The sequence below is a fragment of the Erpetoichthys calabaricus genome, chromosome 8 (genome assembly GCF_900747795.2).
Source record: "Erpetoichthys calabaricus chromosome 8, fErpCal1.3, whole genome shotgun sequence".
NCBI classification, from domain to species: domain Eukaryota; kingdom Metazoa; phylum Chordata; class Cladistia; order Polypteriformes; family Polypteridae; genus Erpetoichthys; species Erpetoichthys calabaricus.
The window spans coordinates 3,102,435-3,118,103 of NC_041401.2; the positions used below are offsets into that span (position 1 = coordinate 3,102,435).

The 15,669-nt window shown below is 42.9% G+C and overlaps 1 protein-coding gene across 1 annotated transcript in view; it reads right to left on the reverse strand.

Moving 5' to 3' along the window:
• The window catches only part of col5a2a (collagen, type V, alpha 2a), a 157,770-nt gene that overhangs the window by 46,320 nt on the left and 95,781 nt on the right, over positions 1-15,669 (reverse strand). The window contains exons 12-18 of the mRNA XM_028806192.2: positions 15,453-15,506; positions 8,741-8,794; positions 7,242-7,295; positions 7,117-7,161; positions 6,980-7,033; positions 6,063-6,107; positions 5,558-5,611 (exon numbers count right to left, since the gene is read on the reverse strand). Coding sequence (XP_028662025.2) covers positions 5,558-5,611; positions 6,063-6,107; positions 6,980-7,033; positions 7,117-7,161; positions 7,242-7,295; positions 8,741-8,794; positions 15,453-15,506 — 360 coding nt within the window. The remainder of the gene's footprint in view (positions 1-5,557; positions 5,612-6,062; positions 6,108-6,979; positions 7,034-7,116; positions 7,162-7,241; positions 7,296-8,740; positions 8,795-15,452; positions 15,507-15,669) is intronic.

Below are 15,669 nucleotides of genomic sequence, written 5' to 3' on the forward strand. Positions count from 1 at the left end.
GTTGTGTAAATTTATGCCAAATGCATTCTGAATTTTCTCAGGTGAGTAACACAGATACTCTGATACCATGTACTCACTAAACATTATGGGAATGTGTTGATTAGCACTATAGTCAGCACACACGATGGTAATGACCCTAGAAACCTATGTAGCCATGCTCAGTTAGCTGCCACTCAAACATCTGACGCGGCCCAACAGGATACCACTCAAACATCTGGCCCCACCCAACCTCCTGCATTACTAATTGCCCTCCTTCTCCTCCTCATAATTTACCTGTACTTCATGTTATGTGTTTAAATGATAAACATGTTCTGTTAGGGAAGACAGACTTTTAAAGTCAGGTAGTTTTAGAAGCTAATGATGGTGCAGGAGGATGACAATGTATGATAAGCACATGCAAATACAGTGGAACCTCGGTTTGCGAGTAACTTGGTTTACGAGCTAAAATTTTTAATAAATTTTGACTTGATAAATGAGCGAGGTCTTGCAATACGAGTGGTATGTATACGCTTTGTCTGCTGAGTGTCATGTGATCACAACTGAGCTGATGGTGGTTCTCTCTCTTTCTCGCTGAGGGATTGTGGGCAATCGTCTCCTATTCTCTGTCTGAGTCGGCGTGCCTCACTCATATAGTCAACATCTATACGAGCGTATACTATTTACTACAGCATTGTGACTGTGTGTGTGTGCTGTGACGTGCGAGTCCCCGTCTTGCACCCCAAAACACGAAGCTGAGTCTCAGTACTTTAGCAACACCAGCTTTATTCAGCTTGAAACAGCAACAGCGCGGTTATTTATTGTAGCGGGATCTGCCACTCTCCTATACACAGACACAGCAGTCAGGCAGGGCCGTGGCCAAGTAGTACTGTGCCCTGCACATTTATAATGTTCCTTGTATCACCCATCGACGGCAGGCGCTTATAGCATGTCCGCGATCTTTTCGGATTCGCTTTTACGGCGAACTGCTACAGCACTGGGAGACTGCGATTGCTTTGGGACGCTCTTCCACGTGTCATCCCGTTGGGTGGAATCCCACAAGAGTTTAGAAACTGACTCACACCAGCCATGATTCTTTTCAAAGGTAAAGTGCAGGTTAATTTGTTGTATGTATTTTTACTTTATATTTTGTATTAATCATTTTTATATGAACAGTTTTGGGTTGTGGAACGAATCATCTGAGTTTCCATTATTTCTTATGGGGAAATTCACTTTGATATACAAGTGCTTTGGACTGCGAGCACGTTTCCGGAACGAATTATGCTCGCAAACCGAGGTTCCACTGTATTAATTTCATTGGACTGTACACATGTGACAATAAGGAGTGTAAAAATCAATGTAGTCCCACCCAGCCTGCTGCCACTTAGGCATCTCATCCCATTAAGTCAACTGTCGGTCAAACCTCAAGTCCCACCCTGTCCTATCTAACCCCTCTATCTAACAGCCAGTTGCCACTCAAACATCTAATACCACCCACTTTCTGCATTAGTAACAGCCTTTCTTCTCCTTCTCCTCCTCTTTTACCTGCAATTTACAGAATGCTGTGTACATTTGTGACGTTCTGAAATATTTCGGGTAAGGTGCTCACTGAACATGGTGCCGGAGAGTGGCGATGTGTTCATGTTGATTATCACTGAAGTCAGCACACGTAACAGTAAAGACCCTAGAAACCCATCTAGCTGTGACCGGCTGTCTGCCACTCAAGTATCTAGTCTGGTCCAGTTGGCCGCCACTCAAACATCTCTCCCTGCCTATCTTTCTGCATTACGAATTGCCCTTCTTCTTCTTCAACTCATAATTTCTCTGTAATTTTTTATGACAAGCCTGTTGTGAGATTACTCAGCTAAGGAAGACACATCCTTAAGTAAGTTAGTTCTTCTCATTAATGATGATGATGGAGAGTAGTAATGTACTTCACGCTAATTAGCACAAGGAAGAATTTCACTGGACTCTGTACATGGTACAAAAAAGAGCGTTACACACACCCAACTGCCACTGAAACACCCAGCCCCACCAAGCCTTCTGCACTACTAATACCTCTTCTTCTTCTTCTTCTCATCATAATTTAATTATAATTTACTAGGGGGCTCCTCCGCTGCTCGCTTCGCTTGCCCACCCCCGGGTTTGTTTAACAATTTAAAGAGATTGTTATTTTCATGGGAATTGTTACATATGCATTATGTCTACTTTTACTTTAAAACTTCAGTTAAAACAATATTTGGAATTAACTTTTCTTCAAGATCGCATTGAATTTTGATTCTGTGTTTGGACTTACATCGTGACAACACAACGTATAACTGCCTGTGAGTGAATATCGTTTCTTTCTCTCTAATAAATAAACTGACTTTTTCTAATGTTTGTCCCTGTGATTTGTTAATTGTCATAGCAAAAGCTATTCTAACAGGAAACTAAAAACGTTTTAATACAAATGGCATATCAAGATCTCCTTTGGTGTCTCATGTTAGATGTACTACATTACCTTTCTTGTCACATGTTAAAATTTTACATGTTAGAATTGTTTGACCAATTTTTAATACATCTAATCTTGTTCCATTGCATAGTCCATCACTCACACATAAATTATGCAATAACATTACGATACATCCTTCTTACAACGGTAATTCGGCCGGTGGAAGACCAGACAGTGTTAACAGTTGTAGATATTCTACAGGATATTGTAAGTTGATGTTTTCATCTTCTGCACCATCACCACCAACTGTTTCAGCAGAGTCTATTGATACGCATTTAACCAATTTGCCGTGTAACTGATTGACAGTTTTCGCGTTAATTGTTTGACTTCATCGTTTCTCGCTGCCATATTTAGATGAATGGGTGATTCTAAACTGGATCTTCGCAAGTGTGTGTGTGTATGTGTTCATAAGTAATCCCTTTAATGGATTGGTATCTGTTCAGGTTAAGTGCCGGAATGCACCTGATGACCGTGGTCTTGTTTGAAAATAGTTGTAAGTAGGGCGTGACTTGAAAGAATCTCATGGTAAAAGTCTAGTGGGAAACCGTTCCAAAAAGTCTCTTCAAAAAGTCACATCTGGTCGCAGGATTTGTCTTGTCTTGTCCCAAGATTGTTTCATTATAATAGAGCGATGTTATATCCATTTATGTTCTGAAATTTGTTGGGCAATGACAGAAATGTCAAAGTCAAGTAGTTTTATTCACTAATTATGGTGCAGGAGAGTAGCAATGTGTGATTAATGCAAGTAAGTAAATATTTAATTGGACTCTATATATGGGGCAATAAGGACTCTTTGAACCTGTTTAGCCAACTTCAAGTCCCAGCCAGCTGCCAGTCAAAGTTCTAGTCCCGCCCAGCCTGATTCATTACTAATTGTCCTGCATCTGTCCTATCTAGCCCCACCCAGCCACCTGCCACTCAAATATCTTGCCCATTCCAGCCCTTCTTTTGTTCTTCTCCTCATAATTTACCAGTAGTTTATGTTATGAGAATTTATAATAAATGTGTTCTGAGATTTGTTAGGAAAGGAAGGCTCAAGTTTCAAGGTCAGGGAGAAGGAGATTGCCAATGTGTGATTAGCACAAGCAAGCAAGAATTTCTGTACACAGGACAAGAAACCTGGTTGCCTTTGTATACAGTATTTAAGTATTTTTGTTTATTTTTCTAATGTATCTACTAACAAACTTATTTACAGAATTCAAACTTTGCAATTTTATCCATTGCTTGGTAGCACAGTGGTTAGCACCAGTGTCTTGCAGCTCCAGAATCCCTGGTTCGACTTTGCATGTTCTCCTTGTGTCTGTGTGGGTGTTTCCTGCCATATTCCAAATACACATTTGTTTCATTGTCAAATGCAAATCGGGCCTGAGTGAGTGAGTGAACGAGTGAGTGAGTGAGTAAGTGAGGGAGTGAGTGAACGAGTAAGTGAATGAGTGAATACGTAAGTGAGTGAGTGAGTGAGTGAGCGAGCGAGAAAGTGAGCGAGTGAGTGAGTAAGTGATTGAGTGAGTGAGCGAGCAAATGAGTGAACGAGTAAGTGAATGAGTGAATAAGTGAGTGAGTGAGTGAGTGAGCGAGACAGTGAGTGAGTGAGTGAACGAGTAAGTGAGTGAGTGAGTGAGTAAGTGAGGGAGTGAGTGAGCGAGTAAACGAGTAAGTGAGTGAGTGAGTGAGTGAGTGAGTGAGTGAGTGAGTGAGCGAGTAAACGAGTAAGTGAGTGAGTGAACGAGTAAGTGAGTGAGTAAGTGAGGGAGTGAGTGAGTGAGCGAGCAAGTGAGTGAACAAGTAAGTAAGTAAGTGAGCGAGCGAGCAAGTGAGTATGCATGCATATGTCCTATAATGGACAGGCCTCCCGTCCCAGATTGGTTCCAACCTTGAGTCCAGCATTTCTGACATTGGCACCAGTGCCCCAGAAGGGCATACAGCCAGTAATTAATTTCAAGGTTTTGTAAAAAGTAAATGAATTGGAATTCTGTCTATGATCAATTCTTGGAACTATTGTCAAATACATTATACTGTATTACAGTCTGTGTTCAAAACCAAAAAATTGCCCGCTAGCTATACCTATGGTGCCATAAAACCTTGAATTTGTTTGAATGAGGTCAGTAAATGGATAGATTAGATTATTTTAAAATGTTTCATATCCCTGTCTTGTGGGTATTTTGCTTTTCTTGTTTATTTTCTTTGGAAAAACGTATCAATTATTCTTCTGTTTTTCTTCAGTTTGTGTTTTGGATCCTCATTATGGAGTCAGGCTTTGTGTACCTGCATGTCGATTGCTCTTACAACCTGGCAGTTATTCGTTTATGTTTCAAATGGCATCCCTACTGAAGCCTTCTTCATCTTTCTTCTTTCCATCCCCTCTGCACTTTCTGTTCAGTAAATGCAACTTTTTTTAACATGGCACCAACTGTGGGGCTGAAATTTTGAGTGAGGTCTGACTTTACGTCAAAGCTCTAAACGTCATATTGTGCTGGAGTGCCAATAGGACTGTGGCTGAGTTTAACTCCTCCTTCCAGCCCAAGACCCTCCCCACCACCCCCCAACAGTAACCTGCTCCCCATAGACTCTCCTGACTGGGCAGCTAAATTGGGTGCACATGTAGGAGTTTCAAAATAAGACAAAAATGAAAGAGAAACACTTAAGTATCACACCCTTGGACTCTAGAGCCATTACTGTTGAGGCACAAAGTGGCCTAAACTTGCCACTGTTCTCCCCTGCCCCTTCTCATCCTCTTCCACCTCTTCTGTGCCATTTGGACCAAACTTAAAATCAGAAGCCACTGTTCTTCAGGCTCCATCAACTTGGAGATCACACACTGGGGCACCTGGCAGAATTCTGCGCACTCAGAAGGTCAAAACGCACATGCCAATAGTTCAACCTCTGCTGCTGGCACAAGCAGTGGCGTAGCTTGGGGGGGGGGGGCAAGGGGGGATATCTGTCCCCAGGAGCAGCATCCAGTGGGTGTCAAATTTCCCTTCCCCATTGCATTTCGGCAAACAGGAGGGGGCGCAAAATCTTCAGTTGTCCCCGGGCACTGAAAACCCTAGCTACGCCTCTGGGCACAAGATTTACAAGATCGGTAGTTACCTTTGTTCCTGGAGATCCTGGGAAACCTGGTGAGCCATTGATGCCCAGTGGGCCCTGAAAGAAGAAGAGCATGTGAGCAGTGGGCACAAACAATAATTCTTTAATAATAATTCTTTGCATTTATATAGCGCTTTTCTCACTACTCAAAGCGCTCAGCAGTTGCAGGTTAAGGGCCTTGCTTAAGGGCCCAACAGAGCAGAGTCCCTTTGGGCATTTATGGGATTCGAACCGGCAACCTTCCGATTGCCAGTGCAGATCCCTAGCCTCAGAGCCACCACTCCGCCACAATGAAACCTGTAAAAGATGGACTCTGCATAACAAAGAAAAAACAGCCCTCCAATTTTTATATTTATATTTTTGTTATCTCTGAGACGTCCATCTTTACAGAGTACCACACCTGATCTGATCTGCAGCTCTCCATGCACGTCACTGTCAAATTTCATCTTTTTCCAAAGCCCCACCTCAGCCTGACCATCTTTTGATAATAAAGTTTAAAATTACTCACAATTGGACCCGGTTTGCCCACATTGCCAATTGGACCACGCGTACCCTGCAAACAAAAGACAACAATAAAATATTTAAACAGCAGAACAGAGCTTCACACCCACCTGGAAAGCTGTAAGAACAGACACTGGAATGCAGACTTGGTTTATAGTGCCAAAGACAGGCCCCCCCAGCCCCCCACCACTTTTATGTGGCCATCCCTAGCTCCAACTACCTTATGAGCCATTACTACAAATGAAAAGCATTACCTTTAGCACTCTCAGTATATGCTTGTCTTTATTTGGCATAGATCACCTTTTCTACCTGGCATACCTTGTGTTTTGACTTTAATGGCTCATTTGCCCCTCAGAAACCTTACATGTCACACCAACCAAGGCCATCATTGCCTACACTCTACCTTACGGCTATCATGATCCCTGACTGGCACAGACAGGAACAATGAGCTTTGCCTGTTCCTCACTCCCTTCTTCCTGGCATTGTCAGTGCCACATACAGTCAGTATCACAAACACTATCAGAATGTCTTCCTGGTATAGACACAGATGCCTCATTGACCCGTTGCTCTTCCACTCTCCAATGCTCTATTAAATGGCACAACTGACACAAGCAGTATTGCCCAGTTTGTAATCTGAGTCTGAGAATGTCCACCTCACATGGGCAGCAGACTGCATATTCCTGGCACAAGTGGCATTGTGTATAGTGCAGAGTCATTATCTGCTGCTTTTACAGTTGATCAGCTGTTCCTGTAGCACTCCCTGACTTTTAGGGTTCCTATATGGCACCACTTGCTCCTTACATTAACTGTGGGTAAAAGGGCAGCTGCACCCAGAGTGCCCAAGAAGTTCTTAATTAGAAAATAAAAGCAATTTTAGGATATAGTCTGCAAAGCATCATGGGTAATACAAGAGTTCATTCCTACCGTTGCTCCAGTAGGTCCAGGTCGTCCTCTTTCCCCTGGCATGCCCCTTGTACCCTAGAACAGAGTCCAACAATGTGACCAAAGCCTGAAATTTAGTAGGAAATACTATACAGTGAGTGCCTGATGTGCCCACCTACCTCAGGACCATTTGCTCCCATTTGACCAGAAGGTCCAGATTCACCCTGAAAATAAACAGTAATGCTGTCAGCCTGGTGAAACACAGTGAGTCAGAGTCACTAGGCACATGAAAAGCATCGGTTACCTTTGAACCCGTGGCACCAGGCTCTCCTTTTGGCCCGTCTGTTCCTGGAATTCCCTGAAATTTATAAGGAAATTTTAGAGATCACAAAAGGTTTTGCTTGACTTCTCATTACATTCATAATGGCTAACATGATACAACACCCGAGTACCCTAGAAAGATTTGAGAAAATGAACTGTTACGTCAGTGGGCGCAATTCACACAGATCCATGGTATGAGCCTTGGAATGTACCCATCATTATCTGAGCTAATTGACAGCATCAATTACACCTCTCACACCAACTGAACTTGATTAAGAAAAGCCCACTTGGCAAAACTACTTACGTGTACACTCTAAACCCTGTGGCATCCCATCATGAGCACCAATCTGTTACACACTGGCAGAAACATTAATCATTGTGTGTGCCACATAAGTGTTGTGTTCACGGAGGGGTTCTTTTCTCAGACATGGCAATCCAACTACTAATATCAGAAGGGCACAGACCAAGGACAAGCAAACGGTGATTGCATTCACTACACTTTTGGCACGCAGACTTATTCTGTTAAATTGGAAGAATCCTAACTCTCCTCTGATAAGTCAGTGGGAAACCGATGTTTTATATTATTTGAAATTGGAAAAAATCAAATTCTCAGGTAGAGGATCTGTACAAAATTTTTTCAAAACCTATTTAAAGGACTGGTGCAGACCCAGCAAGTGGAGCTGGAGTTGGGAGGGAGTGTGACAGAGCTGCTGGGAGGAGAGGAGGAAAAGAATTATTATTGATTGTGTTTATAGTGGTGGAGGTGTTTTGGGGCACTTTGAAGAAGAAAATTAAATTATTTCTTAGTGCTTTTAAACCTGTGTCCAGATCATCTGTCTGTTGGGTTTTCACGGGGCAACAGCGCCCTCAAGCGTCCACATACTCACATATTGTAAAAACTAACTGGCACAGCCCTCACAGTGCACACCTTGTCAGGTCCAGCCGTACACTGCTGCAGTGTCATAGGTTAACGGGTAATCAGTCCCACTGTTGCCACCATTACTGCACTGAATATCATTCACAGCATAAATGTGTCATCTTCCTCTGATGCATTTTTCTCTAGAATCCCATTACTGACACCAAGGTATCAAACTCATTTCACATTTCACTTAAAGAAACTGGAAGAGGTTTTGTGTCATCAGACTGGACAATCGGCAAACCCATTTTTATATGGCTGATTCACATCAAACTTCACGTCCCATATCCCACATCCCATTCCTTCTCCTATGTTTACAATTGGAGGAATGACTGATTCCCACCTGGAGCTGCCCACCCATTGTTCCTCCCAGTGACCAATTCTTTCCCGGGTCCACTGCGGTGACTGTCCTGTTCCCAAGTTCAGGGTTAACCTTTTCCTCACACTACAACTAATGACACTAAGGCAACAAATTCTCAGTTGGGGGCTACAGATGCAGTGAGCTCAGTCTTTCATCTCATTCAGTAAGAGCTCAAACTTTACTGACCCCCCAAAAAAAAACTTACCCTATGACCTTTAATACCCGGGAGACCTGGAGCACCTGGGAACCCTCTGGCACCCTGCAGGAAAATAAAAAAAAAGGTTAATCAGACCATCAAATGGGCCATCAGCATCCTGCCTAAATTCTGGGAAACCAAATTAGTCAGAGACTGGATCAATTAAGGAACTGAGATTTGTGACTAATCTGAGAAGAAAAGATAGAGGACAATGATGCCAGTGAAAGGCCTACATGGTAGCAGCTGGCCTTAGATTGTTCGGATCCCAGCGTTGATTCACTGCACCGTTCTGACCAAACTGGTTAACCTGCCTTCAGTTTGTGCTGCTTTCACAAGGTATTTACCCTGAAAGGAGCTACATTCAGTGGCATGAAGCACCACAGTCAGCTGGTAATGCCATCTTGGTATGGATCTTGCCAGACACTTTATTCTGTTGCCTACAGTCAATGGGACTATATAACATTAACGCCAAGTCTAGCTGGTATTGTGCTGTGGTTGAATTTGTAAATTCTTTTAAGATGTTGCACACTGAAAGACACTATAAAATGCTATATTATTATAAGCAGCAACTATTGATCTTGGAGAACACTCACCATGAAAAGTGACATATAACATCAGACATTCCATTTAACATGTGTGGTGGGCTTTTTACGAAAATCAACAAAGGCCGCAAAGAAATTCTGCTGATATTCGCATTTGCACTCGCTGGAAAGGGGTGTATGGCTATGGAGTTTTCCCTATATGTGGCGCTCCCGATATCTCCGCAAAAGGACCAAGGTCCAAGTGTTTACAGTCCTGGTGCTTCCTGTCTTACTATATGGTTGCGAGACATGGACGCTATCCAGTGACTTTGAGACAAAGACTGGACTCCTTGGGCATGGTGTCTGTTTGGTGAATCGTTGGGTACCGCTAGTTTGACTGTGTCGAGTGGGCGATTGCTGAGGCACATTACCTGCATTGTGAGGGAGTGACAGTTACGGCACTACGGCCATGTGGCGCGATTGCCTGAGGGTGAATCTACACGGTCCGGTCCCACTGTCTGGAAACGACCATCTATGTGCCACAGCCAGGTGTTACGTGGGTGTCCCCTTGGCCTGGTCCAGCTGCTCGGGTCCTCAGCAATTAGGATCCTGTGAACCGGATCACCCTCACAATGTGGAACATTCCCTCCCTGATCTTACAATAAAAGACACTGTTTAATGTCAAACACCCAATTTACCTGGTATGATACATAATGAAAGATGCTATATAAATTTGAGCAATAAGTTTACTTTATATTTGGTTCCTCATATATATTCATCTCTAGCGCCTTCAACACCATCCAACCTCTGCTCCTTAGGGACAAGCTGACAGAGATGGGAGTAGATTCATACCTGGTGGCATGGATCGTGGACTATCTTACAGACAGACCTCAGTATGTGCGTCATGTGCAACAACACAGGAGCACCGCAGGGGACTGTTCTTTATCCGGTCCTGTTCAGCCTATATACATTGGACTTCCAATACAACTCGGAGTCCTGCCACGTGCAAAAGTTCACTGACGACACTGCTATCATGGGCTGCATCAGGAGTGGGCAGGAGGAGGAGTATAGGAACCTAATCAAGGACTTTGTTAAATGGTGCGACTCAAACCACCTACACCTGAACACCAGCAAAACCAAAGAACTGGTGGTGGATTTTAGAAGGACCAGGCCCCTCATGGACCCCGTGATCATCAGAGGTGACTGTGTGCAGAGGTTGCAGACCTATAAATACCTGGGAGTGCAGCTGGATGATAAACTGGACTGGACTGCCAATACTGATGCTCTGTGTAAGAAAGGACAGAGCCGACTATACTTCCTTAGAAGGCTGGCGTCCTTCAACATCTGCAATAAGATGCTGCAGATGTTCTATCAGACGGTTGTGGCGAGCACCCTCTGGACAAACTGGTGAGGAAGACAGGCTCTATTGTAGGCACAGAGCTGGACAGTATGACATCTGTGGCAGAGAGATGGGCGCTAAGCAGACTCCTGTCAATTATGGAGAATCCACGGCATCCATTAAACAGGATCATCTCCAGACAGAGGAGCAGCTTCAGCGACAGACTGCTGTCACCGTCCTGCTCCACTGACAGACTGAGGAGATCGTTTCTCGTTTCTCCCACACACTATGCAACTCATATTCCACCGGGATTGTTGCATTGTTATCACTCTTTAATTTAATATTGTTTTTTGTATCAGTATGCTGCTGCTGGAGTATGTGAATTTCCCATTGGGATTAATAAAGTATCTATCTATCTATCTATCTATCTATCTATCTATCTATCTATCTATCTATCTATCTATCTATCTATCTATCTATCTATCTATCTATCTATCTATCTATCTATCTATCTATCTATCTATCTATCTATCTATCTAGAGTTATGGCTATCCCTTTTATTTTATTTGCTTTCAATGAAAGCTGCTATATTATATTTTCTATTCACAAAGGGGGTTCGCCCCCTGCTCGCTTTGCTCGCTGACCCCTTTCCCCCCCACCCCCGCTACGCGCCGTTGTGAAAAGGGGGTCTGAACGCACCCCAAGGTGACGCGGCCACTCCACCGAAACCCCTCTTAAACGGTGATACAATGGGAAAAAAATTCCTTTTTTTACCTCCTCTTTGCTCGATCAGCTGCTGGCTTGCTGCTGCTTCTCGGCGGCGTGATCTGCATTTCGTGCAGCACTCTGAAAGTTTTAAAGTCACTGCCTTGTCTCGATCCTTCCTCCGACATCCTTAAACACTATTCTATCTCTTTTCGCTGTTCCGTTATTTCACAGAGTAATATTATCCATTTGTTTGCGCTAATGTGATCTTTACTCTACTTCTACATGCTGTTGTGAAGAGGGGGGCTAAATGCACCCCAAAGAGACGCGGCTGCTCCTCCGAAACCCTCTTAAATGGTGATACAATGGTAAACAAGTAACTTGTTTTTTTTTACCTCTTCTTTGCTCAATCAGCTGCTGGCTTGCTGCTGCTGCCATGCCGCGTAATCTGTATTTCGTGCAGCGCTTCAAACATTTTAAAGTCACTGCCTTGTTTCTCTTCTCCCCCAGACATCCTCAAACACTATTTGATCTCTTTTCGCTGTTCCGTTATTTCACCGAGTAATATTTTCCATTTGTTTGCGCTAATGTGAGCTGTACTCTCATTTTCTTGAGACTTTGGAATTTTCCTACTTCCATTATCTCTAACCTGCCCTGCATGTGTATCACGCCCGTCTCGCGGGACGTGAAAGTGCCTCTCTGTCTCTTCAAAAGATCACGTCTCGTTACAGTCTCGTCCCAATTTTTTTTTTTATAAGAGAAAGATATATATGTTCTATTCATAGTGAAAGGTGCTATATAACTGATGACTGCATTTAAGTTGTGCATCATTCTTGGCAAGGACTTTGTAATTCACTTTGTGATGAGGTTGGAAGCATGCACTGATGACAGTGGACTGCTACACCCACCCACCTGGCGAACCACCCGGATTGAGACCAGAGACTGAACAGTGTGAGGTTTTTTTTTTTTTTACAGTGGCTGGAGTGCCAATCCTGCCACCAACCCTCAAGTTTTCCCTGTAAGTTGGAAGACCTGCTTGTAGAGCAATTGCAGGTTACGGGCCTTGCTAAGGGGCCCAACAGAGTAGATTCACTTCTGCCATTTCTGGGATTCGAATCGGCAACCTTCCAATTGCTGGTGCAGATCCCTAGCCCAGCAATTCTCAACCTTTAACTATTTGCGACCCGAGTTTTCATAACAGTTTTAATCGCGCCCCCCGTAACGTTTTTTTGAAAGGAGCCCACTAATACCAATTTGTTCTTTTTTAATTAGATAGATAGATAGATAGATAGATAGATAGATAGATAGATAGATAGATAGATAGATAGATAGATAGATAGATAGATAGATAGATAGATAGATAGATAGATAGATAGATAGATAGATACTTTATTAATCCCAATGGGAAATTCACATTCTTCAGCAGCAGCATACTGATACAATAAATAATATTAAAGAATGATAATAATGCAGGTGAAAAACAGACAATAACTATGTATAATGTTAAATGTTAACGTTTACCCCCCCGGATGGAATTAAACAGTCACATAGTTTGGGGGAGGAACGATCTCCTCAATCTGTCAGTGGAGCAGGACAGTGACAGCAGTCTGTCGCTGAAGCTGCTCTTCTGTCTGGAGATGATACTATTAAGAGGATGCAGTGGATTCTCCATAATTGATAGGAGCCTGCTGAACGCCCTTCGCTCTGCCACAGATGTTAAACTGTCCAGCTCCATGCCAACAATAGAGCTTGCCTTCCTCACCAGTTTGCCCAGACGTGAGGCGTCTTTCCTCTTAATGCTGCCTCCCCAGCACACCACTGCGTAGAAGAGGGCACTCACCACAACTGTTTGATAGAACATCTGCAGCATCTTATTGCAGATGTTGAAGGACGCCAGCCTTCTAAGGTAGTATAACCGGCTCTGTCCTTTCTTGCACAGCGCATCAGTATTGGTGATATATCATAGATGCATATTTTATTATACCTACTTAACTTTTATCGACATTTATCTAATTCTATATTTATTTTTCTAGTATCAGAATGATAGTTTAAGTTAATTTGTTTTGGTTTCAATAGATGCATTTTTCATATTTTCGATTCTTGTTTTCTTTTTTTCACATCTTCGCGCCCCCCTTTTTGTTACTTCACACCCCCCCTAGGGGGGCCCGCCCCACAGTTTGAGAACCACTGCCCTAGCCTCAGAGCCACCACTCTGCCATATACAATGAAGGACACTATTTAATCAGAACATTACAACACTCCAGACGAGAACAGGCCATTCAGCCCAACAAAGCTCGCCAGTCCTATCCACTTATTTCTTCCAAAAAAACATCAAGTCGAGTTTTGAAAGTCTCTAAAGTCTTACTGTTTACCACACTACTTGGTCGCTTATTCCAAGTGTCTATCGTTCTTTGTGTAAAGAAAAACTTCCTAATGTTTATGTAATTTCCCCTTAACAAGTTTCCAGCTGTCTCCCCGTTTTCTTGATGAACTCATTTTAAAATAACAGTCTCGATCCACTGGACTAATTCACTTCATACTTTTAAACACTTCAGTCATGTCACCTCTTAATCTTCTTTTGCTTAAACTGTAAAGGCTCAGCTCTTTTAATCTTTCTTCATAACTCATCCCCAGTAGCCCTGAATCAGCCCTGTTGCTCTTCTCTGGACCTTCTCTAGTGCTGCTATGTCCTTTTTGTAGCCTGGAGACCAAAACTGCACCCAGGACTCCAGATGAGGCCTCAGCAGTGTGTTATAAAGCTTGAGCAGAACCTCCAGTGACTCGTACTCCACACATCAAGGCGCTATATAACCTGACATTCTGTTAGCCTTCTTAATGGCTTCTGAACACTGTCTGGAAGTCGATAGCTTAGAGCAGCGTTTCTCAACCTTTAAGTATTTGCGACCCGAGTTTTCAGAACAGTTTTAATCGCGCCCCCCCTAATGTTTTTTTGAAAGGAGCCCACTAATACCAATTTGTTCTTTTTAAATTAATGATATATCATAGATGCATATTTTATTATACCTACTTAACTTTTATCGACATTTATCTAACTCTATATTTATTTTTCTAGTATCAGAATGTAGTTTAAATTAATTTGTTTTGGTTTCAATAGATGTATTTTTTATATTTTTGATTCTTGTTTTCTTTTTTTCACATCTTTGCGCCCCCCTTTTTGTTACTTCGTGCCCCTCTAGGGGGGCCCGCCCCACAGATTGAGAACCACTGGCTTACAGTAATGTTCAACATCCAATTGAAATGGTATGATGCTAATGAAAGGCACTATATAACTTTAAAGCAATGTATTTTACTTGTATCAGGTTCTTCACACAGACTTTGCAAGCTGCTTTGTGATATGGCATGCAACGGAAGCCACCATTTAACGATAGCCACATTAATTATCTGGTGCTATGCATAGGTGATGGTGCTATTTTGATTACTCTGTTCCATTCATGTTTTTTTCTTTACCATTCATCTTTGTGGTACCGCTTACAATGAAAGGTGCTATATTATATTTACAATCCAGTGAAGTATTCATAGTGAAAGGCACTATATAACTGACCATTGCACTTAACTTTATAATGCACCTTGTGATGCTTCTGACAAGCTTAATGTTAAATACCCAGCAGATCTGGTATGACACATAATGAAAGGAGCTACATAACTCTGAACGCCCCTTTTAATTTGCATGCGTTTCTTTGATTTTGTAACCTGCTAAGCTCTACATAATATCAGACACTCCATTTTGTGGTAGTGTGCATAGTGACTATATGATCAATCTGAGCTGATATTTCGTAAATTACTCCATAGTGTTGTTTCCATGAAAGGCACTATATACAACTGCACGATGCTTTCAGTTGGCATCATTGTCCCTGAGGAGGCCTGTGCACTCGGTGGTGTTCTCATCGGGTATAATGGAGTGAATGCCTTCGGCTCGCACAGCCACATGAGAGTGATGAGTGGCCCACAGTGGCCCAGAGCATTGAGGAGGACAAAGAGAATAAAGTGTTACTTGATGTGTCTAGGGAGGTTCACCCAGCACACACTTCTAATTACATGGCTTAAAAGGCACTATATTAAGACAGATCGAGCCACACGAGGCTCTCTCATTCAGACAGAAGTAAGAAAGAAGAGGAAGCGTGAGAGTCCTTCTTACCGGGGAGCCTGGGAATCCCACTTCTCCTGCTTGTCCTGATTTTCCGTCTTCTCCCTGAAGGTAAGAAGACAAGTTGAACTGTAGGATTACCTTGCCTTTCCGTTCCTCTCAGTATCTTTGGTAATTCTCTTTAGCCCCTTCATGGCAGAACCACACCAGTACTGCATAGTAAATCTGCAGGTGTTCCACAGGTCTGCAACATGACTGGCCTCTCATG